Below are 27561 nucleotides of genomic sequence, written 5' to 3'. Positions count from 1 at the left end.
TGTCAGCGCGGGACGCGCGCCCAGCTCCGCGTCCTCCTCCGCTCCGACTTCGCTTCGGGTACCGCCGGGCAAGATGCGGTCCTCTCTGGCGCCTGGCATCTGGTTCCTCCGCGCCTTCTCCAGGGACAGCAAGTGAGCGGGGCTGGGGCCACGTGGGGGCACGGGGAGCGCCGGGCCCCGCCGCCCCGCTACTGAGACCCCACTCCGGGAGTCCCAGGGCGCTTGCTGGGGTGAGGGCTGGTGGGGTTCTGGTAGGATCTGGCCGGCGGCCGGCGGGGAGATGAGGTGGCACGTGCTCACTCCGCCTCTCCCTATCCCCTCCCTGGGACGCTGCCCGGGAGCGTCTCCGCCTTGTTCTTTCGAATCCTCACCTCCGCGCACATACACTCGCCCCTAGGGGAGACCCGGTTCAGAGCTCCTCCTTTATCACCCGGGGACCCCCGGTTTGTAGACTAGGGAACCCAGGTCAGGGCGTGGCAGCTGCTGCTATGAGAAAGCGGCCAATGGAGTTGCCGAGTGTCCTATCTGGTCTCTTTTAGCCCTTGGATAGCTCCAAGACCAGAACCTAGTGGTCCTGCGAGCTTGCCTTGAGCTGCTCCCGGCCCTGAGGGACACCCCCGGGGAGGGCACACCTCTCAGATCAGGGGGCAGCTGCTCCTCAACTGGCTGGTCACCCCAGCAGCCGGCCAGCGACTTCCTCTTGACCAAGGAGGCTTGAGGAGGCCACTGGACCATCAGGTGTGTGGTGGGCTGGAGAGTTTTCAACCCGCTCTCCATCCGCGGCCACACAATGGAGCACTTGGCTTGGTCTGCACCGTGTCTGTTTCGTTTTGTTTCACTTTGTGTTACTTGCCATCACTTGGAAATGATAAAACTGAACGTCAATAGCCAGATTCTTCCTTCCTCTGATCTAGCAATATCAGGCCTAAATTCTCAAATTTTATCATTAGGAGTATTATCATCACCCTTTAGATGGGGTGCAAGCTCTAACTAGGGCCCAGCTTTGTTTTAAAACAAAATCCTGCACCCCAAACCCCCTCAGTCCCGGGCAAATCAGGATGGTCACCCGAGGCACTTTCCAACTGGTGACAGTCCTCCCTGGGGACCTTCCTCATCACTGCCAGCCTTCCTTACTCATTTCTTTGGTGTTTTTCAGAAAAAGGTCAGATGACTCTTGTAAGAATGTAAAAATGAACATGTGTTAAAAAGATTTTATTTCACTGGTGATGAGGGTGCCAGAAGATGATATAAATGGCACAAAAGAAAATCCAGGGAGGGGGGAGAATGGGGAGTTTCTGTTTAATGGGTAGGAAGATGAGAAGGTTCTGGAGGTGAATGGTGAGGGTTTCACAAGAATGTGAAGGTACTAAATGCCGCTGAACTGTGCACTTAAAAATAGTTAAATTTTATGTTACAGACATTTTACCACAATTTTAAAAAGAATACAAAGAAGATGCCCATTTAAGTCCGGAATATTGAGGCAAAACTGGTTGAGAGGGAAGATTATTGAAACTCTGTCAGTTCATGGACATATTTTATATGACTTATTTGTTACTTACCATTTGATGAAATTCAAGGTCAGGGAAAGGCATGAATCAGATAACTTGGAGGGGAGGGCTGTCCTTTAGGCAATGAACAGTTTTCCAGAGAAGATACACACATTTTTTTTTCTCTCCTGCAGTTTTCTCTGCTAGGATAAAAAATAGTCTCAAAAAATGATTATTTTTGGTCACAAAATAAGGTTGGTCGTGTTAGGTTTGATCTGATTATCTATATACATAATTTACTATGTTAAGTTCACTTGGCTGGAAGTTTTCATAAGGGTTCTGAGACTGGGCTTTTAAAAGCCTTTTATTTACTGTTCTGAGATTAGGAAGCCAAGCCAAGAAATTGTCTCCACTAGGTTTTACCTGCTGTACCTATACATTTATTAATAGACAAATTCCCTTCTTCTTAAGGTCCTCAAAATATCCTAAGGTTCCTGGGCCTGCCAGGGAGTGAAGTCCTGATTTGCCTGTAAGGGAAGACAGTAAGCCAGTTTTCTTGGGAGGGTTTTGTATTGGCTGTCAATCTTAATTCCTTAAGAGTGGCATCAATATCTGATTAAATGAGTATCATTGTCAAATACAATATTCCAGGTAAGGCCTTGGTTGCAAAACTGAGTTTTCTAATTGTTGTTGTTCAGTCGCTAAGTCACGTCTGACTCTTTGCAATCACATGGACTGTAGTCCCCCAGGCTCCTCTGTCCAGTGGGATTTCCCAGGCAAGAACACTGGAGTGGATTGCCATTTCCTCCTCCAGAGGATCTTCCTGACCCAGAGATCAAACCCACGCCTCCTGCATTGGCAGGTGGATTCTTTACTGCTGAGACACCTGGTAAACCCGTTTTCAAATATGTCCTGGTAAAATAAAGAGGACCGATTCTTACTGAACTTTTGCAAGTAACCATATTTTATAAAAAGCAAGGAGACAATAAAAGTTTCTAAATTCTGGGGAGTCGGGTAGAGAGAATAAAGTATTTACAAATATTTCATTTCAGTTTACAAAAACAATCTCCTAAATTGTTATGGATTACAGACATATTAAGAAGAAAGAAAAAAGAGCTTTCTTATATATTCAGAACACTGAATGCTATAATGTCGCTGACATTCCAAATGTAAGTGACAGTCACCCTCATCAGTTCATTCAGTTCTAAGTGATTAATTCTTGTTCTGCTGAATCTTGGGTCAGCGACCTCATAAACCTGTCAGCTTCTTTACCTAAGTTTTGGAAATCCTGACTCAGTCCACAGGTATGTTCTTAAAGATATCTGAATGATATCACCAGGAGTCTGTACCCACGAGTGTGTACCTGGGCCACTGATTTCGTGAGACAGTGCTCGGTTGTTAAAGATAAAACCTTCAGCTTATAGATGATTGCAGAGCCTTTAGGGAGCATCCAGGATAGAACAGAAACTATCTGTAAGGGTCAGAGATCTGAAAAGGTATGGATTAATTTATTAATAATAATTTTCAAAAGTGAATGATCTGATGAGAAGTCATGACAAGAAAAATGCAGCTAACAGTGAAGTCTGGTTGTTCCTGAGGTAGGTAACAGAACACAAAGCCAACCCAGAAAATATTAGACAGTGTCTAAAAACACACTTAAGGTTAATTTCAAAGAAAATGGTGAATATAATATCCGATTTTTAAGAATGGATCATTTTTATAGAGGAAAAATATCTCAAGATTTTTTGTATCTCAGTATATATATTTTTATGTACTTAGAGATATATAGAAGTCTCAAGACATAATTTGCATAATATACCAAGGGAATACCAAGAACGTCAACTTAGATTTAGTAAGTCCAGGTGACTCAGTGGTAAAGAATCTGCCTGCTAATGCAGGAGACATGGGTTTGATCCCTGGGTCGGGAAGATCCTCTGCAGGAGGAAATGGCAACGCACTCCAATATTCTTGCTTGGAGAATTCCATGTACAGAGGAGCCTGGTTGGCTACAGTCCCATGGGGTTGCAAAGAGTCGGATACAACTGTGCATGAACATACACGCAAATCCTAAACATCTGTGTTTTAATAAAGCTCCGTCGGAAAGTCTGATGTACCTCCCCAGTTGAAAGCCACTGACCTAGAAGATGCTAGACTCAAAATAAAGAAGTAAAGTTGCAGCTTGGAGAAGATTAGCTGAAGTCATGACTGGTAACAATACTGGCATCATTAGGCAAAGCAAACCAGGATACTGATACATAGAGACAGATCATGGACCAAGAGGGTGTTGAGAAGTCTATAGAAATTTCTCATGCAGCAAACCGTTTCTGAGATACTTATAGAAATGATCATATTCTACTTCTCTTTTTTCTCTTAATAAGCAAAAATATATCTCATTACTGTATATGCAAAGTTGTACCTCTCTGCCATGTATTGTTCCTAGTAGAGTCTTATTCATATATATTAACTATACCTTTTAACCAAAGGAACTTGTATTTCAGAGAAAGTGAGGGGGCAGAGATACTGGGTCACACCAGCATTTTAGAAGCGTTCAGAAACACACATAACTTTCTACAGCTGCACGTGTCATTGAGACACTTCTTAAAGTGTGAATCCAACCACATCTCTCAGGTTTAAGACAGATCTGGATTGAAATCCTCTCACCACTGTGTGCTTTTGTATAGTTAACTTCTCTGAGTGCCACCCCCTGCTGCCCCCGCATCAGTAAAAGTCAGGTGGGTTCTTGGGGACAAAAGTGATCCATGAACATTCTTGACCTCCCGTGGCTGATGGAGAGCCCACGGCACGTGTTCCTTCACTGCTTTCTTGATGTGTGTAGGTTTGGACTCCTGACAAACACCCATCATTGTAGTTCTTACTGTAAGCACATGATTGTTTTGAACTGTCAGGCTTACAAAGATGATTAAGACACAGTCCTGCTTTCTCGGAATTAAGGAGGAATTGGAGGGAGGGCGTGTCTTCTCATTATCAAACTGGCTGCTTCCACACGTTCCCAGGGAAGACTTTTAAACAGAAGAGAAGAAAGCAGGCGTTCTGGAGTGGGACCCTGGCGGGTGGGCTCCCCCTGAGTTTTGGCTTTGCTGTACAGCAAGGATATTTGTAACACCTGTCTCCTTCCGTCGTTGTGAGGATTAAAGATTGTCGCAAGGTGAAGCAGGTAAAATACTTAGGTGAGTGCCAAGCTCACAGTAAGCACTGACTAAGCATTAATTATTGACTATTATTCTACTTGCTCTTCCTACCACTCTGTACTAGGCATTGTGTTTGTGGTTCACTGCAAGATCTTCGTTTGTTTCCTGGCCTAATTCCCCATTATAAGGATATAATGAGGCACAGAGAAGTTATGTAACTTGTCTAGCAACACATAGCTAGTCAATGATTGAGCTGAATTTGAATCCAGGTTAGCTAGACTCCCAAGTCCCTGGTCTTTTCCTTCTGATTAGAGGGTGGGAGGGGAAAAGAAAACAGAGGCATTTTGCTTGAGACAGATCGCTAAATATCTAAGGTTCCAGGTCCTTGTCTTTAAAATGGAAATAACGATGTACCTCTAGCCCAGGGCTTTGGTGAAATTAAGTGAGAAGACATTGAAAGCGCTTAGCCTGGTGTCTGGAGCACACTTAGTCCTTGGGAATGGCTTGGTGCTTGTCAGTTTCTGGAGGTGGGATTCATCTTCATTAGAAAGGAAAGGTAGCATTTGACTTGCTGGATTGGGAGGTATTCTGAGCAGAGGCTGTGGAATGGCAGTCAGGACAGGGAGATCACAGTCTGTCCCTTCAGCACTGATCACCTGCTGGCGGGAGCCTGGGGGTCTGAAGGGTGGCCCCCGGATAGGAGGCTGAGAGGCAGGTGGCATGAGCTGTGCCAGCAGAAGGCAGAGACTCAAAGGAGTTTCTGCCCAGGAAGATGGTACCCCGCTTCCAGTCAGACCCCTGCTGTGTCCGGTGGCCCCTCCGAGTCCTCCCTGGGGCTGGGCCTGCCCTAGCCGGTGCCCTGCCCCTGTGCCAGCCTCTGAGTGGGCCTGTCTGGGGGCAGATGGCAATGTGGGCATCTTGCCAGAGAGATGACTATGGCTACTGCATATGGGGCTGGGCCCATTTTCCTGGGAGCTGTGGCGGGGAGAGGAGCCCGTGGGAGGAGGAGCAGGAGCCGGATAAGCAGGAATGGGATGAGGCACTGGACGGGCAAGAAAGCAGTTGTGAACTCCCTCATGGCAGTCCTCCCCCACATTCCAGTCCTCCCCCACATTCCAGTCCTCCCGTGGGAGCTGGAAAGGTGAGGCCAGTGGCAGTTGCAGCAGGGATCAGTGGATCTGTCTGCCAGAGTTTGCTGAGGGCCTGCTGCCAGGTCCATCGCAGCTCATAGTACTTATGGACATCTCCTGTAATGTTCAGTCCCTCAGTTGTGTCCAGCTCTTTGCAACCCTGTGGACTGCAGCACGCCAGGCTTCCTTGTCCTTCACTGTCTCCCTGGAGTTTGTTCAAACTCATGTCCATTGAGTTGATGCCATCCAACCATATTAATCTCTGCCGCCCCCTCTCTGATAGGAATCGGCTATGTTTTTATTTATTGGGCTGTGTCCAGTCTTAGCTGGGTCATGAGGGGTCTTTAGCTGTGGCATGCGAACTCTTAGCTGTCGCCTATGGGATCTAGTTCCCTGACCAGGGATCGAACCCGGGGCAGAGCACAGAGTCTGAGCCACTGGACCACCAGGAAGTCCCTTAGTATCGCATTTAAAGGAAGATCGAAGTGAAGCTGAGAGGTGAAATGTTCTCTGCATTAATCCCCAGGGCCACCTCGATGACAGTTTACTATCTCGTTTAAAAGAAGCTCAAGCAGAGGCCGAGAGGTGAGACAGTTACGACTCAGCCTCCTGTTGGTCTAACGAACTTTTCCCTGTTCTGCTGTGGCTTCAGACCAGGAGTCTCAGACGCTGCCAAAGCAGCTTTTTCTTGTCTTATTTTCCTGGTACCCAGTAAGGATGAGCTGTGATGGTGACAGACAGCTCTGAGAAGGAATGAGAGATCCTGGCAGAGGACCTGGAGGGCCGAGCCTGTCCCCTGTCCCCACTCCAGCACCCCCCACCCTCACCCCCTCCCTCAGGCTGATCCCCAGAGAGCATGTGACCCTGGTCGCTCCCTTCCCCCCACACCCATGATTGCTGTCTTCTCCCCCAGCTGTTCTGCTTCCTCTTCCTCTCTGCTGTTTCCCCTTTACGGAGCAGACTGATGAGCACTTCCTTGGCTCTGGGTGGGGCAGTCTGCCCCAGGGGCCGCTGGCTAATCTAGAAGGCAGCAGGGGTTTGGGAATGGTCTGTATGGATGGCCAAGACCTTCTGTCTTCCAGTCGGCGATACCACTTGAGCACCGAAGTTGGGGTTGAGCAGTTCCCAAGTGACACCGAACTGGGGCCAGACACCAAGGGTGGAGTCGGTGAAGCCCACAACCCCACCCCCAACTCACAGCCCCCGAGTTGGTATGTGGGGTAGAGGCGAGGTGGACAGCTTTGCTGCTCCCGTTCTGGCCTCTGGCTCATGCCTCACCCCCTGGATCCTTCATGCCGGGGAGAAGGCATTGAGGAGGTGAGCCAGGGGCCAGGCCTCCAGAGACTCTCCAGAGGAGGGCCCCCATCCTGACGCCCTGGCAGGACCACAGCCCTGCCAGCATCGGTGCATTCCACTGGCGCTGTTTGCATAACCTCTCTGCAGAAGAGAGACCAGCTTCCTGCCCACTTCTCCCAAGCGCTGCCAGCTCTCACATGCTCCCAGAGGTTTTCCAGGTACCCACACGACACCTCATGCTGTAGCTGAAAGCCAGGTCTTTTCATTCTGTTTGAACACTTGGGGTTCCCCTGCTTAGATTCCTTCTCAAAACAAAGCAGTCTAGCAATCTAGCCTATAGTTTCCACTCTCCTAAAAAAGATTATGATGTACTCGTTCCTTCTAGAAAGTCCTGGACTGCTTGTGCTACTAGCCAACGACTCCCTTCTCCGGAAGGACCTTGGGACCGAGCCCAGAGTCCCCTCAATCCCTCTGAGCAAGTGCCTGAGTCCCAGCTGAAGGAAAGGGCAGCACGTGGAGGGTCCGACGGTCAGGCTGCACTCAGCTCCAGGAGGGCTTTGCTCCTCAGAGGCCGTCACAGACCTGTCCTGTCCTGTATGGCCTGTCTCCATCCCCTCCTGTCAGTGGAAAGCCCGGCCTGGGGGCTCTGCCCTGTGTGGTCTGTTCCAGCCTGGCCTTTCCCTACCAGGTTGTGTCCCAGTGGTAGCGGAGGACTTGGCAGGAACCGCAGTGATGGCATCATCACCATTGCCCTGGTTCTTACCATCCCCAGCCCTCTCTCCCTTTCAGATCTGCTGAGTCCCAGAACTGGCACATCCAAGGACAGGCCACCAAGTTCATTTCCTCAAGGCAAGTGCCAATGTCACCAGCAGCCACAGCCAGCCCAGTCTCTCACGTGGCCAACCCGAATGGCCCTATACATCTACTAGCTGCCCCAGACTCCGTTGAAGGGCTGGGCTGAGGCAGGAAGTGATAGGTGTGGGTCAATGAGGGAGCTCAAGTCCCCCTTGACCTGGGGCCTGAAATGGGAATGGAAACCGTCCGTAATGTGGTTGCAAAGCCAGGAGGGGGATGCAAGGACCTGGTAGATGCTGGACGAAAGGGACCTCCCGCCACTGTCTCCTAAGGTCCCTCTCCTGGGCTCTTTCTTATTTTCTATTGTTGCGCGGGTGGTGGTAGCTGGTCCTTAGGGTTTTGTTTGTTATCGGTCACTGCTTTGGCAGACATTGTTCTTTGTCCCTACCTCAGAAGCATTTCTAGTGCAAAGTCTTAACGAGGTCCATAAAGCTATTAGCGTGCTCATTTGAAAGAGTAAGTTGGACTGTCAGCTAATAGTTTAGAGATAGCCAGTCCACCTTTCTATCTGACTTGGTTACTCAGTAACCAGTGCTGGGCAAGGGGAGGTGAGACTCTCGGAAGTGTCATTTCTCACTAACACAGATTTGGAGGGTCCTGGGGTAGATTTGGAGGGTCCTTGCTGTGCAGGTTCCGGGGCCCCTGGCTCGCTTGTCCAGCCTGCCCAGCTCCTGGGCTGCCTTCCCTCCCTTCTGCAGCTGCCCTGGGGCCAGCCTCTGTGTGTGTTTTCCCCCTGCCCCTCTTTCTGGGGCCCCTTGGTTCTGAAAGAAGGGCCTGTGAGAGCAGAAGTGAAACTTGCGGCTTCCACAGGCGTCAGGAGCCCGTCAGCTATCTTCCAGTGAGCTACTGTGAGGTCGCTGGCCTCAGCCCAGCCCTTCACCCCACCCATGTCCCCAGTCCCCTTTGAACTATGGCACCTTGGCCTTTTTCTTTAAGAGATGTCAAAGCGGAATGGAAAGCGAGCTGGACCAAGTAGAGGCCCGGCTCCAAGCACGCTCTGCCTGGCTAGTCGGGACCCTCTGGGCTCCTCCTGCCATCATGCTGGAGTCCAGGCAGGGAGTCCCAGAGGAGGCCAGTGCCCAGCCCGGCATCACACAGCACTCTGAGGACCTTCTGCCCCACAGCCTCCCTCCCTCTGACTCTCCTGCTCTCTTGGGTGTCAGGTTTTCTATGGAGGGATGGGGTCAGAGCTTGGAGAAAGGTCAGCCAGGCCTCTGGGCAGGGCTGGAATCTGGCCGATCGGCATGTCTATGGACCTCTGCTAAGCCTCCCCATCTACTCCCAAGGGAGTGCAGGGGCGGGCCCAGCAGACCAGCCTGTGCTCTGTCCCCTTGCAGGCTCCCCTGTGGGCACTCGTAGCCTCAGGCGTCTAGAAAGACGCCTCCAGCCCAGGTCTGCACATTGGGCCGGTGGGGAGGAGTAGACTAGCCAGCCTCCAGACCCCTACCTTACAGGCACATCCAGGGCCTGGAGCCCCCGCTACTCAGAGCAGCTTGGTGCCCACCCCCACCCTGCTCCCTTAACAGAGCTGCACGAGCTGCCTCCGCCCGCTCCAGTTTTCCTTCCTCAAAACCTGAAATCATCGTCGCTGTCATTTTTAAGTGTGGACTGCGTGTCAGAAACCTGTAAGAGGTATGCATCATCTCATCAACCTATCAACAGCCCTGTGAGAGAGGTGATAAACTGTACTTTCAGATGACACACAGGCGTAAGGAATGAAAGCAGGTTTCACCTGATTCCTGAGTCCAGGGCCCCACCGAGGGTCTCCCCGGGGGTGGCCGTGTGCCTGTGGAGTGGCTGGCAGGATGGATGAGGCAGAGGAAGCTGACCCTGCCTTCTGCGAGGAAGCCTGTCTGGAGTTTTCCCAACTCACCAGCAGGGCAGAGCCCTGGGTCCCCACCTGGCTGGTGCCCAGAACTCTGTGACCTAGAAAATCCCATCCCTCTTCAGTGACGTCCCGTCACCCCAAGAGACGGTCCAATCTCGCCCAAGGCCCTCCGTGACCTCTCCCTTTCCTCCTCCCCAGCGCCTCACCTGCCGTGCTTGGCTCAGCGCCACCTTCCAGACACCCTGAACTACACCCTGAACTATACAGAGTTCCCCAAACAGGCAGTGATATTCACGCCTCCACGCTTCTGCACGCGCACTTCCCCTCTCCCTGGCCCCGCTCCCGCCCCAGCCCTGTTAGTTTGTGAAGACTGTGCTGAGACCTCACCTCCAGGCTTCTTTCTTTTTTAAAAAAGTTTTATTGGAGCATAGTTGCTTTACAATATTGTATCGGTTTCTGCTGCATGACAAAGTGAATCAGCTATATATATATATCCCCGCTCTTTTTTTGCATTTCCTTCCCATTTAGGTCACCACAGAACACTGAATAGGGTTCCCTGTGCTGTACTGTAGGTTCTCTTTAGTTACCTATTTTATATTTAGGGCTTCCCAGCTAGCACTGGTGGGAAAGAACCCACTTGCCAGTGCAGGAGATGCAAGAGACCTGGTTTGACCCCTGTGTCCGGAAGATCCCCTGGGGGAGGGCATGGCTACCCACTCCAGTGTTCTTGCCTGGAGAATCCCCATGGACAGAGGAGCCTGGTGGGATACAGTGCATGGAGTCGCAAAAGAGTTGAACATGAGTGACGTGCATTAGCAGCCCCATCGACAGTGTATACACATCAATTCCAGTCTCCCGAGTCTCCCACCCTCCGCTTCCTCTCTGGTATCTATACGTTTGTTCTCTAAGTCTGTGTCTCTTTGCAAATACCCTTTTTCTAGTTTCTACATATACAGGTTAATATACGAGGTTTGTTTTTCTCTTTCTGACTTCCTTCACCCTGTATGCCGGTCTCAGGTTCCTCTCCTGACCCTGCCCCGACCCCAGCCGGTCAGGGTGTCTCTGCTCTGGAGTCACGCAGGGCTGGCCGCCCTCTTGTGTAGGACTGTCACACTGGTCCTGCTGTCTTGCTGATGCCCCGGGAGCCCCGGCGGGCAGAGGTCTCTCTGACGGTTGGTTTCCCCAGGTCCCTAGCTCAGGACCGGGCACGTGGTGGGATGCGTGTGGTGGTCCTGGCTCCCTCTCAGGGAGGCCGAGATGTCAGCAGCGGGGCCCAGACGCGCTTGCTGTTCTGTCCCAGCTTCCCCTACCCAAGGGAGAGGACTCCGGGTAGGGGCAGATAAGGAAGGGCACCGGGGGCCACAGGCCGGAGAAAGTCCAGGGCGGTGCTCTGAGGTGCCTTCCCGGTGGGCAGGTGCCGGCCCTTGGGGCAGAAGCCAAGTGGTGGGGAGCGCAGGGCGGTGGGGGTGGGCAGGAGAAGTGTGGCTGCCAGCAGGGCTGTGCCTTTTGACCCCTCACTGGCTCCGACTGGCTCCTGAGGGCTCAGCGTGGCTGAGGGCAGCCTGGGCCTCACAGCCAGGCCTGTCCAGGGAGGACAGTCAGTGCCGGGGCCTCAGTGGGGCCTGGGGGATCTTTGAGGCCCAGCAGGAGTGCTCAGTCACTCAGTCCTACCTGACTCTTTACGAGTCTATGGACTGTACCTGCCAGGCTCCTCTGTCCATGGGATTTCCCTCTGTCCATGGGATTTCCCAGGCAAGAATACTGGAGCAGGTTGCCGTTTTCTTCCCTAGGGTGTATTCCCGGGGATCAAACATACATCTCCTGAGTCTCCTGCATTGGCAGGCAGATTCTTTACTATGGCACCATCTGGGAAGCCAAGGAGATCTGATTTGCAGGGTCGCTGCATCCATGTAGCCACGAAAAGAGACTTGGCTGAGCCCAGGGGTAGACTTCTTAAGGGTAGCACAGCAGAGACCTAGGGACCAGGGTGAGAGTTACATTGTATTCACCTGTCTTTGACTTAGATGTGGTTGATGCTGTTCTCCCTGTACATCTGATGAGGAAACCAGAGGCAAACTATTAAAGAATTTGCATTTGGTTGCACAATTAATTAGAGGCTTCCCAGGTGGCTCAGTGGTAAAGAAACCACCTGCCAGTGCAGGAGACCCAGGAGACACGGGTTCAATCCCTGGGTTGGGAAGATCACCTGGAGCAGGAAATGGCAACCCACTCCAGTATTCTTGCCTGGAAAATTCCATGGACAGAGGAGTCATGGAGTTGCAAAGAGTCAGACATGAATGAGCAAACGTGCGCGTGCTTGCGCATGTGCGCGCGCGCACACACACACACACACACACACACCTACAAAACTTGAAGCTTCTTTCCAGACAGGACACTGGTGAGTGTTAATCTGCAGGGCTGTGGTTTTCTTCTTTTTGAAGAAGCCCAGCTGGGCACAGTCTCCAGATCCTTCCACTTCCTCCCCCCACCCACTGCCAGATTCTGAAAGTCCCTGATCCAGAAGTCATGAGCTATTTACCAGTTGGAAAACATTGCTGCCACCAAGCTTGTCTTTGTGGGTCACTGTGACAGTCCCTGGGAATAACCCCAGATTCCCTGGAGAATCCCCTGTGACTCCCTGCCCCCGTGTACCCTGTGTCTGGAAGTAGGAGCTAGACAGACCTCACAGTAGAGGAGCCTGAAAGCCAGGCTAAAGAGTTGGAGCTTCATTCTTTTCTTCCCCCCAAGCTTTAAGCTTTTTATTTTATACGGAGCTTCGTACTTAATGGAGTGGAGAGCTGCTGAGAAATGTTCAGCCTGGTGACAGCAGGGTAGTATATGTACCTTCATTCTCTTCAGAAGATGAGACAGTGGAGAGACGGAGAAAGAACAGGAGTCCTGGGGTAAAGTGAGAAGGGGCCTGGCAGCCCAACTTGATTTCAGCCTCTGATGTAACACCCTTCGTTTCACAAACCCGAGCCTTCGCAACATGCTTGTGGGGAAGTGATTTGGGGTTTGGAGGCAGATTGCTAGACAGGGCAGACCGAGCCTCCAGTGTCCTGGCTCTTTGATTCAAGGAGTCCAGGGATAGAACGGGGTTTCCGGGCCCCCTCCCCTTCTTCCCCACCTTCTGCAGGGGATCTTTAAGAAGCCAAGGCTCTGGCCTTTCTCCTGGGCTGGAGTCCACGCTGAACTTTCTTTATCCATGTACTTCCTGGCTCCTGGATGCTGAGTCGGCTCAGCTGATGCTCTGCTGTGGAAGCAGTGACTCAGGAGGACACGGGGGCCCTCCCCCAGATCCTCAGGAGAAGGGGGAAAGTGGGCCAGGCAGTGGAAACTTCGGTGGTGACTGGCTGACCTGTGTTTTCCACCCCAGATCAGTGCATGGGATGAGAAGCGGGGGTGGGAGAGGGCTGTGTGATGCATGAACCACAGTGGAAAGAGTGACCCTTCTGTCTGGAGAATGGACTAGAATGGAGCCAGGCAGAGGACCTGGGTTCTGTCAACCGGCATTTCCTCTGCTGCATTTCCCTCTATGTTTTGGACTCTGCTCCTACTGGACTATAGCAGGTGCTATTTCTGCAGCGTTCTAGGCTTCTCTGGTGGCTCAGAGGGTAAAGAATCTGCCTGCAACGCAGGAGACCTGAGTTCGATCCCTGGGTGGGGAAGATCCCCTGGAGAAGGGAATGGTTACCCATTTCAGTATTCATACCTGGAGAATCTCACAGACAGAGGAGCCTGGAGGGCTACAGTCCATGGGGTGGCAAAGAGTCAGAAGTGACTGAGCCACCAACTAGGCTTACGAGGAGTTGTTGACCTCGCTTTAAAGATACACCCTTTCTGGAAGTTTGGAATCAACATGTACACACTGATATATTTAAAATGGATGATGTATACGTATGGCTCAGACCCTTCGCTGTTCACTACCTCAACATTGTTAATCGACTGTACCCCAATACAAAATGCTTCTGGTGTTAAAAGTAATAAAATTTGTAAAAGTAAAATAAAATGGATAACCAGCAAGGACCTACTGTATAGACAGAGAACTCTGCTCAATGTTATGTTGCAGGCTGGATGGGAGGGGAGTTTGGGGGAGAATGGATACATGTATATATGTGGCTGAGTCCCTTCGCTGTTTACCTGAAACTGTCACGACATTGTTCATCAGCTCTACAAATACAAAGCAAAAAGTTTTTTAAACAAAGAGACACTTGGCATGCATCATCCTCCTACTGGCTCCCACCATTTCTGGTGTTTAAACACAGTTCTGTCTCCCTGCACCCCCATCTCTCCCTCTCTCTCACACACACAGAGGCACCCTGATCTTAGGGAAGACAAGGAGATCTAGAGGCAACGGGCAGTGACAAGAGCCGCAGAGGGCACTTTGGTGTCGCCTAGGACGCCGCTGCTGGCCCAGCTCTGTTGGGAGGCCTCTGCCCTCGGGAGCAGGAACTGTGAGCACTCTGGCCTCTGGGCACCTGTCCCTCCCCTCCCCTTGGCTTCTGCCCCAAGCAGCTTGTGTCTGGAGGGGAGCGTTGGTGGTGCTGCCAGAACGGGCACAGGTGGACTGCTTCCTAAACACAGTGGAGACGGTAGGCCTGGACTCCCTGCTAACCCAGATGCCCACCTTCCCCTGCAGGTACCGAGCCTTCATCCTGCTCATCACCTTCTTAATCTACACCTGCTATCACATGTCCCGGAAGCCCATCAGTGTCGTCAAGGTGAGTCTGGCCCGGGGGTAAGGAAGAATGCAGGACTACTGGCCTCAGCAGAAATACGGAAATACTTCAGTATAACAGCCCAGAGCTCAGTGAAGCACCGTCCTTATCCCTTATGTTGGTCACCAAGTCTCTTCCCCCTTGGCTGATTCCCACTTTTAGCAGTTCTTTTTCCCAGGAGAGTTTCCTGGGTTTCTTCACCAAGAGAGCGATGTTGGAGAACTGGGGGTGGAACCAGAGAGCAGGCACCTTGGGTCCCCTGGGTGCTGCTCAGAGACACCCCTTGCCCTTCACTGAGGCTCTGCTGTGGCCCCTTGTCCCCAGAGCCATACCTGCCAGACCGGGTGTCAGAGGAAGATGCAGGGAGTCCAGTGGGGAGGGGCAGTGGGCTGCTGTGGTGGCGAAGGTTACTGGCTCCCTTGCGGGCTGGGTTGACTCTGGGGCCACCAGCTAACCCCTGACCTGCGCACCCGTCGCCTCTCCAGAGCCGTCTGCACCACAACTGCTCAGAGGTGATCCAGCCCCTCAACAGCACCCACAGTCTCAATGACACCACATGGTGCAACTGGGCCCCCTTTGGTAAGAGCAGAGCGAGCCACTCCTCCCCATGCCCTGCTCCCCATCCAGGCCCAGAAAGGGCTTCTCGCAGGGGGCATCCAGACAAACGGCTTTCTGTCTCCCCCATCCGCCTTCAGATAAGAGCAACTACAAGGAGTTACTGGGGGCCGTGGACAACGCCTTCCTCGTGGCCTATGCCATCGGCATGTTTATCAGGTAAGAGGCAGAGCCTGTGTTGTCCTGTAGGATGGTTCAGAGCTGCTGTCTCCTCTAAACCAACCTGGGGCAGTGGGGTCAAAGAGAGAAAGTTGTTGGAAATGAGACAAGCCTTCCATACATCCCGTCACCGGGAGCTGGCGTGTTGCCACTCTCACCCAGCCTGCTCGTTCACCTGGCTGACTCCCTCTTTTAGTAACTCTCCTGCAAGGGCCTTCCTGGATCTCCTTTTGAGTTTATTCACTCAGATGGCATGTCAGCAGTGTGGCTGGAATATGGTCTGTCCTAGACAGGGGTCCTTCAAGGATAACCCAAAAACTGAAAGCCCAGCACGGCTTTTATGTAGCAAGCATAATATTTGTTCCCAGAAGTTGAGGATGACTGAGGCTGGGTACCACCTCTAGAGAGCTCACAGACTAATGGAGTGACCGATACTTCAACAGCTATGTAATAAACAGTGCAGTGGCTCTGAGACAGAAGCGGCTACGTATGGAGCTCCAAGGAGTCACTTGGTCTGAGCTGGGATTAGAAAAGAGGGGTCAGGAAAGGCTTCTTGGAGGAGATGACATTTGAACTGATGAAGAGAAATTGAACTTGACTCATTTGAAAAGACCCTGATGCTGGCAAGGATTGAAGGTGGGAGGAGAAGGGGGTGACAGAGGATGAGATGGTTGCGTGGCATCACCAACTCAATGGACATGAGTTTGGGTAAACTCCGGGAGTTGGAGATGGAGAGGGAGGCTTGGCATGCTGCAGTCCATGGGGTCACAAAGAGTCGGACATGACTGAGCGACTGAACTGAACTGAATAGAGACAAGAGTCTTTCCCAGTGGCTCAGTGGGTAAAGAATCCACCTGCAAGGCAAGAGACACAGGAGACTTGGGTTTGATCCCTGGGTGGGGCAGATTTTCTTGAAGAGGAAATGGCAACCCTCTCCCATATTCTTGTCTAAAAATTCCTTGGACAGAGGAGCCTGGTGGCCACAGTCCGCAGGGTGGCAGAGAGTTAGACACGACTGAGCACGCTTGCACAATGGAGTCATGGCTCGGTGAAATAAGGCAGGTGTAATTTGCAACAGCATGCCTGCACCGAGGGCAGGGGGTGGACAGGGGGACTCCTAACAGGTTTACCAGCATGTAAAATGCAGGAGAAGGGGCTGAAGAACGAGGTCACTGTGTACTAGGCTGTGGGACGGGAGAGCCACTGGGTGGGCGGTTCAGTGGGTGTCATGTTCCGATTTACATGTCAGACAGATACCAAGAGGCTGACGGAGGTGGACTTGAGGGAGAGAAGGGCTGATCGGCTTTTCTGGTAACTCAGACGGTAAAGAATATGCCTGCAATGCGGAAGATTCCCTGGAGAAGTGAATGGCAACCCACGCCAGTATTCTTGCCCGGAGAATCCCATGGACAGAGGAGCCCAACTGGCTATAGTCCATGGGGTCACAAAGAGTTGGACATGACTGAGTGACTAACACTTCACTTCAGGACTGACTAGCAGGTCACACTAAGGAACAGATTTGATAGTAGCTCCAGCTGGGCTTGGAGGAAAGCTTGAGTTAGAATGGTATTATTAATAATAGAGATGGAGAGAAAGGACGCGCGGGAGAGAAATAAGAGAAGCAGCGGGCAAGTCTTGGAGGTCGCTTGTGGAGGGTGGGCTGCAGGGACAGGAGACTGAGGTAGCTCACTTCCGCCTTGAGTGGCCAAACGTGGGGTGCCATCCAGTCCACTGAGGGGTGCAGACACGGGGCAGGGTGTGGGAGGGAGGCAGAGGAGTCCAGTCTTTGGAGTTGTTGATTGACAGCTGTTTGGGAGGCACCAAAGTCAGGATGTCCCAAAGGCATATGGATATGATCCTGGGAGAAAGTTCAGGGCTGTCGACACACAGCCGGGCCGTGTACGTGTACATACGTGGCAGGTAAAACCATAAAGGTGATGCAAGAGAAAATGCGTGAGATGGACTGGTCAGCCAAGGGGGAAGAAGAGGGTCACGGGATGTCACAGAGGCCACTTTGCCAGGCACGTCGCGAGGCGCATGGTCAAACAAAACAGAGGCAGCACAGAGGTCCCTGGTGGTCACTTGGCAATGTTTCAGTAGCTGTGGGTGGGACCCCGGGGGAGCCAGGAGGCGGAGGGCAGGGGTGCGAGGTAGCGGAGATTAACCACGAATCCAACTCTCTCTGCAGCGGCATTTTTGGGGAGCGGCTCCCCCTCCGGTACTACCTCACAGCCGGAATGCTGCTCAGCGGCCTTTTCACCTCGCTCTTTGGCCTGGGGTATTTCTGGAACATCCACGTGCTCTGGTACTTTGTTCTGGTACAGGTACGAGCCTCCTCCGTCTTGCACTCGGGCCTCTGTTGCTACACAGAAAGATCATAGAGGCTGTGAGTCCTTCCCAGACGCCCCGGGTCACGGGAGATCCCGACCCAGGCTCCTTTATCACAGCACAGGGTCCCCTGCCCACAGCCAGGGAGGCCTCGCCAGCTCAGGGAGTCTGCACTGAGCATCAGCCTGAGGTCCCTGGAGGTGCCTGTGAGGCCCGGCCTCTGCTGTGGGGACCTGGGGTCAGAGGGGCATCGGCTGGGGAGGCATAGAATGGATTCTGAGGGCCCCCTCCAACTCCAGAGGCTGCACCATTCAGTCCAGGAGCCTCTGTCCCCCCACTTTCCCTGCAGATCTTCAATGGACTCGTGCAGACGACGGGCTGGCCCGCCGTGGTGAGCTGCGTGGGCAACTGGTTCGGGAAGGGCAAGTGAGTGTGACCAGGGAGGAGGGTGGGCATTGCCTGGGGGTGCTGGGCTGGTGTAGGAGCAGGAGGTCCCTTGTGGCCTCTGATATGATTTTAGGATCAAATATTAGCAATAAGCCTCCGTCCTGCTGACTTTCACAGGCCGGGATACAAACGTTTTAGTGACTAAAAGCAGTGATTTTTTTCATTGCTGAGGTTTTAATCCTTAAAACCTGCCATCTCGTTATGCCTTTTCCTTATAATAGATGAATTTCCATTCCGCATGAAGACAAAAATGAAGCCTATAAAACTCTGTGTGTGTGTGTATGTGTGTATATATATATTTATATATAAAATACATATACCCATATATTTTTAATGCACATATATGTATATGTATTATATATTTATTCATTTTTCCCTTGAACTGGCTTTTGTGCAAAAAAAAAAAATAAGGTTTCTTTTGGGCAGAGTTTCTCAACCGTGGCACTGTTAACACTGTGGGCTACATTTGGGGCTGTGTTATTCTTTGTTGGGGGGCCATCCTACATGTTGTAGCATTTAGCAGCCTCTACCTGATAGATACCACCAGCACACTCTGGGCTGGATTACCAGAACTCTCCAGACAGTGTCCGTGTCCCCTGGGGGCAGTCAGCCTTAGCTGAGGCCTTCAGAGTCACAGCCTCAGGGCAAGAGAAGAAAGGGTGGGGCGGCGACCCTGCGACAGAGGGGAGGCATGGCTTGCTCAGGAAGCTGGCTGGGGAGCAGGACACCCCAGGCCTGGCTGTCACTCACTCAATGCCAGCCAGCCCTGCCCCTCCTCCCCGACTGGGGTCTTCAGGCATGGAGGCTGCAGGCAGCCAGCTTTTCGCATTTGGCCGGGGCGGTCTCCGTGAGCTCGGGGCTTCTCTTCTTACCTTTTCTGCTCTTGCCTCCCTGCCTCCCTCCCCGCCTCCCCTCCAGGCGGGGGCTGATCATGGGCATCTGGAACTCCCACACGTCCGTGGGCAACATCCTGGGCTCCCTGCTGGCTGGCGTGTGGGTGGATCAGCAGTGGGGCCTGTCCTTCGTGGTGCCCGGCGTCATCACCGCCATCATGGGCATCATCACCTTCTTCTTCCTCATCGAATGTGAGTGGACCCTCTCCCCCCGTCCCCACAGGGCCGAGCGAAGCCTCCCAGTTAGGTTCTGGGAGAAGGAGGCTGGTCCCGTGGGGGTCACGGGGTTGGAGGCCCAGACGTGTGACTCAGAGGACAACCTCTCTGAGCCTCGATTTCTCATGTGGGACACCTGCTTTCCTGGGCTGTGGAGAGTGTCTGTGAGACGTATGTCAGGATGCCCGGCAAACGCTGGCTCCTCTGAGCCTGAGGCTGGAGAAATGGGTTGGACGGCACTCTCTCCATGCTTGCTGCTTTTATTCTGGCTCCCTGACAGACTCCCCTGGAGTCATGGCCATGGTCACTTGTAAGCAAGAGAACGAAAGTCCATGAGGCTCCGGTGGTTAGGAGACCCAGGCCTCAGAGGTGGTCTCCGGAGCCCTGGCTCCCTCATGCTGGAAAGTCCACAGGCCCCCTTGGAGGTGTGGGGGTCACACACCATGCAGGGTGAGGGCCTCATCTGCTGGCAAGCTTCTTAGAAGGTTTTCCTTTCAGACCCAGAAGACGTGGACTGCTCCCCACCTCAGCACCACGTGAGTGTGGCCCCCAGCCCCACTCCATCGGGGGCTGGTCTCAGAGAGGCCTGGGGAGTTGAGGAGGGGCCTATGTGTCCAAAGTTGGGCCTGCAGGTGGCTCCCTGGCAGGTGGTGAGGCTGGTCCAGGAGGGGGGCGCATACCTCATGCAGCGCATCTCATGTGGGTTGTCCCTCCCGCTGGTGGGGGAGTGGGATGTGGACGTGCCCCCAGTAAGGGCTCTTCTCTGCTCAGGGTAATCCAGAAGAGAGCCAAGACCACGCTGAGGACCCCGCGAACGGACCCAGCTGTAACAAAGAGAACAGCCTGGAGTCAGCTGCCACCTGCTCCAAGGACTCAAGCGCTCAGCCCACCGCCATCAGCTTCTTCGGGGCCCTGCGCATCCCGGTAAGTCACCTGTGGGCCAGAAGGAAGAGAGAGGCTCTCTAGATTTTTCTGTTGGGTCTCAGGAGATGGGGATGCTCAGGGTGATCCATGGTTTTCGGAGCTTCTTTACATGCAGTGCTTAGGGAGGGGGCCCTCCCGGGGAGGGTAATGTGGCTGGACATTACCCTAGCATTCAGGCAGCAGGCAGTTCTAGAGGTGTTCTAGAGGCTGCTCCTTGGGGTGGGTGGTGGAAAGTGCTGGCACAGGGCTCGGCGGCCACAGGCCCCAGGCTGTCCTGCCCACCTTCCCATCTGCCCTCTGCTGTGCTCCCAGGGCGTGGTCGAGTTCTCCTTGTGTCTGCTCTTCGCCAAGCTGGTCAGTTACACCTTCCTCTACTGGCTGCCCCTGTACATTTCCAATGTGGGTGAGTACATGGGGAAGAAGAGGAAGAGAGGAAGCGGGGGGGCCTCCAAGGAAGAGACCCGCCTCGTGGTGCTTATGATGCCACGAATAGGCAGGGAATCTGCTGAACCTCTCCTAGCACAGAAGGAAAAGTTTTTTAAGCTGAAGTTTGCAGAAACCCTCCTAGTCCCTGACTGATTCTAGCCACTTTTCCTCACTTGGCACTCAGTCGGGGTTAGGAACTCAAATCCTCTCTAACGTCTACTCCGGCCTCAAGTGTAGGTGAAACCCTGCTTCAGGCCCATTGCCTCATAGATGCGTGGGACTGGAGGGTCCTGGAGAAACGGTCTGCCTTCTGAATGCCTCCAGGAGTCTCTCAAGCCTCCCTGAGCCCAAGGAAGAGGGCCTGGCGAGCTGCCCCCACTGCTGGTAGCCTGATGGGAAACACCATTCTTTTCCCAGGGGCTGCCGGAATACTTGGGCCATTGATGCCCAGTGCCCAGGTCTGCTGGGCTGCCAGCCTTGTGAACTTCCTGTCCCCTGCCTCTGTCCCTGCCCAAGGATGGACAGATGAGGAGAGGTCTCTTCTGTGGTTAGAAAAGGATGTTTATGTTCTTCTGTCCTGGGTCTCTGGTTGTCCCCAGGTAGGGCTGCTCTATCAAGGAGCATCTCTGCCCCCAGAGCCCAGAGCCCCAGAGTCCTGCCAGGGTCAAGGACCTCTCAGCAGGGCCACCAGCCTCCCTCCGGGGCCCTGGGGGAACACACAGTACACTTGGGCCACAGGATGCCGTTGGATGAGTCAGGGCCAAATCTCAAGCTGTAACCTGCCCCCTCCCACCCTCACCCTGTCTGCAACTGAGGGGCCTCCCCACAATACAGGGCTAGAGCCCAGGGTGGCCCTGTGGACACTGACTCTTTGTTCTGTGGCCTTGATGCTGGCTACAGGGTATGAGTCAACCTTGAGGGCTGCGCTGCCAGTCACGCTGCTGGGCGTCCCTCTTTCTAATCCCAGGGCAAGGTCAGGGGCCTGAGGTGCCCATTTTCCCAGCAAGCCTCCTTCGTTGTTCTGTTTATCAGTAGGGACCTCAGAAGGAGGTGACAAGCTCCTGTGGGGGCGTGCAGCTCCGTCAGGGGCAGGCAGGCATGTAGCTGGACGGGCTGAGGCTCAGACAGCGCCAGGGTGCCCCCCGGTGGGACAGAGTCCTTGGGGGCCAGATCCCAGTGCTCTCGGAGGTCAAGGCCATCCGACAGGGGAAGAAGGTAGTACAAGCCTGGGGGCCAGAAAGGGTGTCCCGTCCCAAACTGCTGCAGACTCACCTGTGACCTTGGCCAGTCACTTCCCCTCAAGCCCCCCACTCCTTCCTCTGAAGAAGGGGGCAGTGATCCCGGATCGGGTGTCTGCCGGGACGCTTCCAGCAGTGGCCCTGCATGGCGTCTGCCCTGAGTCCCCAGGTCTGAGCACATGCTTCATTTTCCACAGTTCACTTCACTGCCAAGGAGGCTGGGGACCTGTCCACGCTGTTCGATGTTGGTGGCATCATAGGTAAGGCATCCACCTCTTCTCTTGTCGGGCTGCAGAGAGAAGGGACAGGTTCCAGTGGGACGTGACCTAGGCAGGTGGCCTCAGAGGGAAAAGGTGGCATCCTGCCCAGGTGGCCCTCCCGTGAGCCATGGGTATGGGGACGGTTGCAGAGGGAGACACTCTGCTGGCCCAGGGTGCCACAGTCAGGCTCGTGCTGGGTGGACTGCTGGGGCAGTGCTCGGGGGTCCCCTGTGCCTGGGGCAGCAGTGTGCATGTTGTATTCCAGGCGGCATCTTGGCGGGGCTCATCTCTGACTACATCAATGGCAGGGCCACCACCTGCTGCGTCATGCTGATCTTGGCTGCCCCCATGGTGCGTAGAACCTCAAGGTCGAGGGCCGGGAGCTGTGTGCACGCCCAGGCATCACACACACACACCCATCTCTTTTTGCGTGTGTGCAGCCCTGTGCATGGCCAGGGGAGGAGAAGCCAGGATCAACACAGGGAAAGGGATCCAGACTGAGAATTTTGGAAAAGGACTAGTGGCTCTTTGACCTTAGTGAGAGGGGGGGATGTCAGCTGCTAAACTTCCTGACCAAGGAAAGAATAAGAGGCTGAGGTTCGATAGAGGAGACTTCTGGGGCAAAGGGAAACGATGGATTACTGCATGTTAGACCCTGCCTCCCTGGGACACTTGAGGACTAAGAGGCCAGGGTATGAGAGGAAAGAGGGGCAAGGAGGCTTCTGGGGTTTCCAGTCTTCTGGGCTCCAGGCTAGTGGAGGTGGCCTGCGGGGAAGCCAGCTTGTGACCCTGCCCCCCGGCTTCTCTTCTCTCAGATGTTCTTGTACAACCATGTTGGCCAGAGAGGAATCGGCATCTCCATAGGTGGGGAGCTGGCGCTGCCCTGGGGACCACACGAGGCTGGCTTGGGGGCACGGTGGGCAGCCTGGGGAAGTGGAAGTTCTCGGCCTGGAGCCTGGGGGACTCAGCCGCTTTGGGGCGGAGGATGATGATGGCCTCTCTTCTTTAACTGGCTGTCTCCACCACCATCTCAGTCATGCTGCTTATCTGTGGAGCCCTGGTCAACGGCCCTTACGCACTCATCACCACCGCTGTCTCGGCTGACCTGGTAAGCAGGGCCACCTTGGAGACTGGTCAGGGCCTCTGTCTCCAGGCTCATCTTCCCCACGTCTTTCCCCTTCCCCCAGCCTGCAGAGACGAGATCCTCAAAGTCCTTCAGAGTCCACCCTGGTTCCCCATTTCTTCCCAACTCCAAGCCCTCACCGCTCCCTTGCCCCGAGCCAGCCCCTTTCTTCCCAGTCCCGGCCTCCTCGGGGCGCTGCCTCTTAGTTTAGCCCCCACCCCCACCCACCCCAGCTCTGCTGTCTCTCTCCAGGGGACACACAAGAGCCTGAAGGGCAATGCCAAGGCGCTGTCCACTGTCACAGCCATCATCGACGGCACTGGATCCATAGGTCTGTAGCTTGCACCCTGGGCTCTCCCAACAGATCCCCGAGCCTGGTCTTGGGCAGAGCTTTAGGATGGAGGGCAGGGCCCCTGCTCCGGGCCCTTCTCTGACTCTCTGCTCTGCACAGGTGCAGCTCTGGGGCCTCTGTTGGCCGGGCTCATATCCCCCACGGGCTGGAACAATGTCTTCTACATGCTCATCGCTGCCGACATCCTGGCCTGCTTGGTAAGAGTTTGGGGGCACACAGATGGGTAGGGAGAGGGGTCCCCTCCTGCAGGTCTGGAACCTGGGGCTCCAGAGTGTCCGGATGATGAGGACCGCTTCCTTTGCACGAAGCACTCTGCCTCCCATGGGTGACCCTCTGAGAAATGGCCCTGTGAACAGCCAGCCCAGCGGTCACCTAGCGTTAGGGACTGGCCACATGCTCCATGCTCGTGTCTCCCTCCCTTCCTCCCCCTAGCTCCTCTGCCGGCTGGTGTACAAAGAGATCCTGGCCTGGAAGTCGTCCCTGAGCAAAGACAGAGGGTAAGTCCTGCGGAGGGAACGCTGGAGCCCTGTCCACCCGGCCTCACTCCTCCTGGGAGTGAAATCCATCGTTCAGGGGCTCTGCACTGAGTCTGAGCCCAGCTCCAGCCCAGACATCAGGGACGCGGCCCGCTGACCCCGAACGTGCTCCGTGAGCCCCGGCCCGGCCCCCAGCTCCACTAACCTGTTGTCTGTTGTCCCATGTGTCTCCATAGCTCTAATATGGCCCTAACCCACGCGTGATAGTCTTTTCCTCAAGTCCCATGACTTTTGTGAGTATTTCCTTCAGGTCTGTGACCACTGTGCTCTTAAGAGTGCATGCAAAGCCTCTCTTTCCTCCAGTGTGATTTTTCTGATTTTCCTGACTTTTCTGACTTTTGCTTTTTCCTTGGGGGCCAGTTCCAAAGATTCGGACTCTGGGCAGAATATGGTGCTTGGGAAGTATTTACTCAGAAGCCAGAGCTGCTGGGAAGGTCGGCAGCCTCTCCTTACAGAGAGTGACAGGGTTTGGGACGGACCCTCCCCCGCCCCAGGACAGAAGAGGTGGCGTCTGGGGAAATAGTTTTTCCTCTGAACTGGGACGCTGAGCTGTCTGCACCTCCCAGAGTTCAGAAACCAAGGGCGTCTGGCCCGTCTGCCTGGGGTATGCAGAAAAAAAGCAAGTGCCAAGCGAAGCCTCTGGAACAAAACCCCAAGCTGACCTGAGGTGCGGTCTGCCTGTTGCCAAGCGGTGGTGGGTGCAGAGGTGGCTCAGACAGGCTCACGGCTGAGGCTGGGCTAGAGGCTGGGCCCTGCAGCTGGTGCTGAGGCTGGGAATGTTCTCTCGCGGCCTTTCTGGCTTTCCTTAGGAAGCTCTTGCTCATGAGAAGCGGCCCGAGCGATGGACCTGGTCTGGATGGTAAATGTGAGGAAGAGCCTGCTGGGGGCCTGGGAACCAGCAGCACATCTGGGGAGGCACTTCCCTTTAAGGAAGGCGTCATCCTGGCTCAGGGAGAGCAACCCGCAGGGCAGGAGGCATTAGCAGGGGCTCTGTCCTGCCCTGCCCTGGAGGGGGAGCAGAGGATGGCACCTCAAGACCAGTGCTGCTTCCACCTGCTGCCCCCCGCCCCCCAGGCCAGGCCTGCGGGAACCTGGGGAGGAGAGGGACTGAGGCAGGAGGGGAGGAGAATGATGCACAGTGAACCTCTGCTCTGGGCGTTGACTTGAGTCTGTCTAGCTGTACTGGGGAGAAGGCAATGGCAACCCACTCCAGTGTTCTTGCCTGGAGAATCCCAGGGACGGCGGAGCCTGTTGCTGCCATCTATGGGGTCGCACAGAGTCGGACACGACCGAAGCGACTTAGCAATAGCAGCAGCGGCAGCAGCTGTACTGGCATCCCTCTCAACAGCCCCGAGAGGTAGAGGCAAGAGAACGGAGGCTCAGAACTCACGGGACACACCTCAGGCCTTTAGCTCGTCCCAGCAGAGCCCGCCTTTGGACCTAGGCGTGCGGGTTCAGTGCCATCTGCATCATCAGTGGGTCTTTCTCTGAGGAAGGCTTATGTCGGTGGCGCGGAGGCACCTGCGTGGGCACAGAGCCGGGGCTCAGCACCAGAAACCCTGGACAATCCTGACTCCTCTGCTCGCCCGCTTCTGTCGAACCTCGGCACCTTCTCCGAATGTCCGCGTCCTTATGTGTCCGATGGGGGTGCTCATTCCTAAATACCTGATTGGGTTGGTCTCAGGCTGAGACACGCTGGGATAAAATGTGACATGGCTTTGCAAAGTCGTTAGACGTGATACAAACACTGTAAAGTTTTTTGAAACATGATTCTGGCTTGGTGTTCCCTGCTGACGAGGTGATGGGGAGCCCTAATGACAATGAACAGCAATCATTGGGTTGGCCAAAAAGTTATTCGGGTTTTTCCATATAATGTTATCAGTTCAGTTCAGTCACTCAGTCGTGTCCAACTCTCTGCGACCCCATGGACTGTAGCAAGCCAAGCTTCCCTGTCCATCACTGACTCCTGGAGTTTGCCCCAACTCCTGTCTATTGAGTCAGTGACACCATCCAGTCATCGAATCCTCTGTTGTCCCCTTCTCCTCCTGCCTTCAATCTTTCCCAGCATTAGGGTCTTTTCTAATGAGTTAGTTCTTCGTATCAGGTGGCCAAAGTATTGGAGCTTCAGCATTAGTCCTTCCAATGAATGTTCAGGACTGATATCCTTTAGGATGGACCGGTTTGATCTCCTTCATATGATGTTATGGGGAAACCCAAATGAACTTTTTGGCCAGGCCAGTATTAAGGGACGCAGTGTTAAGGCAAGGGGACTTGCCTTCCTGTTCCCACTGCTGGGATGGGAGCCAACGCTTGTTACCCAGTGTCTCACCTTCTCTTCCACTGCCTCTGTCCTCCGCATGCAGGTATAGAGAAATGTGAGGCCCCTGATCAGAGCAGAAACATGGAGGGGCCTTGCCGAGTCCCAAGGTGCCCCCCCCCACAGATGGCTGAGCCCAAAAGCCCCTTGACCCAGCACCAGCCAGCCCAGCCGCGAGGCTTCCAAGGGCTAGGAGATGCTCCATGGGAAAGGACCGCCAAGTTCGAGGACATGGAAAACTCAAGGGCCTTGTTGGAGAATGGAGGGAACGCAGAGTGCTCACCATACTGAGAAGGCATCTTGAGACCAAATCAAAAAGCTCAGGCAGCTCCGCGCCATCAGTGGATCAGTTTATTACAGGGTCACTTAACAGGATGGGGTAGGCTGGACAGCGATCTGGGAGCACCCCCCATGCCACCCAGGGGCCGTGGGGACGATTCAATGGCTAACCTGGGGGACGGGGAGGCAGGACATGCATTCCTAAGTGAAAATTTATGAACACGTAACCAGTCCTGTGGGTGCTGGGAACATGTCAGAGAAGACTTCCATCACTGTTTGGGGACTAACAGAGCATAGAGGCTAATGGTTATTAAACAGTATGTATTAACTTCCAAAGCCCTTGATGACAGGGCAATGATTCAGCACACCGTACAGTCCTGAGCAGGCCCAGCAGAGGGAGAGGAGAGGCTGTGAGGGTCCCTGATGGTGTCAATTCTGCTGACAGTGATCCAGGCCTGAACTCTGAAGACCACAAGCCGGAGGGATTGGGGCTGAGGGCTGTCAGCATTTTGGTACAAGGAGGGGTCTGTTCAGACTGTCTTGTTCAGATTCCAAGATGGATAGCCGAGGTTCGGGGAGGCCAAGGCCTGGAAAGAGTGTGTCTCTCCTCATGTTAAACTTGAACCTCTGCCATCAACCTCTACCTGAAAGTGTGTATTTCAGAGCCACCAGACCTCTCTTTGAGCCTTACAGCCACAAGCCTGTTTTCTCCATGTGTTCCCTGACATTGGCACCCCTACTTCTACCCTCCATTTGATCCTGTTTCTAACTCCTGACCCATTTTGATTAAAACATTATTGCTGTATCCTCCAGGGACCAGGGAGAGGCAGGGCGGTGGGGGGATGTCACTCCCAGGCAAGGCCAGCCCCTGAGTGTGAGGGCACACTCTTGTCCCAGCCCTCTGTGTCCCCAGGGCAGATGGCTTATCAGGGCAGTGCTGTGGGGGAAGTGTGTAGGACGGTGGGGCGGGGGGGCATGACCCAAA

At 54.0% G+C, this 27561-nt stretch overlaps 1 protein-coding gene across 2 annotated transcripts; it reads left to right on the top strand.

Annotated features, from left to right (window-relative positions):
• SLC37A2 (solute carrier family 37 member 2) lies at positions 1-27561 on the top strand. Of its 2 annotated transcripts, XM_055415940.2 has the most exons (19): positions 1-132; positions 14385-14466; positions 14949-15042; positions 15159-15237; positions 17426-17561; positions 17915-17991; positions 18931-19097; positions 19620-19657; positions 19893-20045; positions 20358-20448; positions 21907-21969; positions 22235-22320; positions 22785-22833; positions 23004-23077; positions 23345-23423; positions 23544-23641; positions 23877-23941; positions 24157-24213; positions 26344-27561. In XM_055415940.2, the coding sequence occupies exons 1-18, from the start codon at positions 74-76 to the stop codon at positions 24182-24184; spliced, it is 1518 nt and encodes a 505-aa protein (XP_055271915.2). In that variant the 5' UTR covers positions 1-73; the 3' UTR covers positions 24185-24213; positions 26344-27561. The 2 variants fall into 2 exon arrangements, with proteins under 2 accessions (XP_055271915.2, XP_055271917.2); XM_055415942.2 differs by lacking the exon at positions 24157-24213.

This window comes from Moschus berezovskii, chromosome 25, assembly GCF_049115385.1.
Source record: "Moschus berezovskii isolate FMDL1 chromosome 25, NW_MosBer_1.0, whole genome shotgun sequence".
NCBI classification, from domain to species: Eukaryota; Metazoa; Chordata; class Mammalia; order Artiodactyla; family Moschidae; genus Moschus; species Moschus berezovskii.
This window is presented reverse-complemented; position numbering and strand designations above follow the sequence as displayed.

What these genes read in the sequence shown, in the direction of transcription:
- SLC37A2 (XM_055415940.2), top strand. Translation starts at nt 74, where the DNA reads ATGCGGTCCTCTCTGGCGCCTGGCATCTGGTTCCTCCGCGCCTTCTCC. An exon ending in GCCTTCTCCAGGGACAGCAA is followed by an intron (nt 133 to 14,384) that starts GTGAGCGGGGCT and finishes CTTCCCCTGCAG; the next exon opens with GTACCGAGCCTTCATCCTGC. An exon ending in AACTGGTTCGGGAAGGGCAA is followed by an intron (nt 17,992 to 18,930) that starts GTGAGTGTGACC and finishes CCTCCCCTCCAG; the next exon opens with GCGGGGGCTGATCATGGGCA.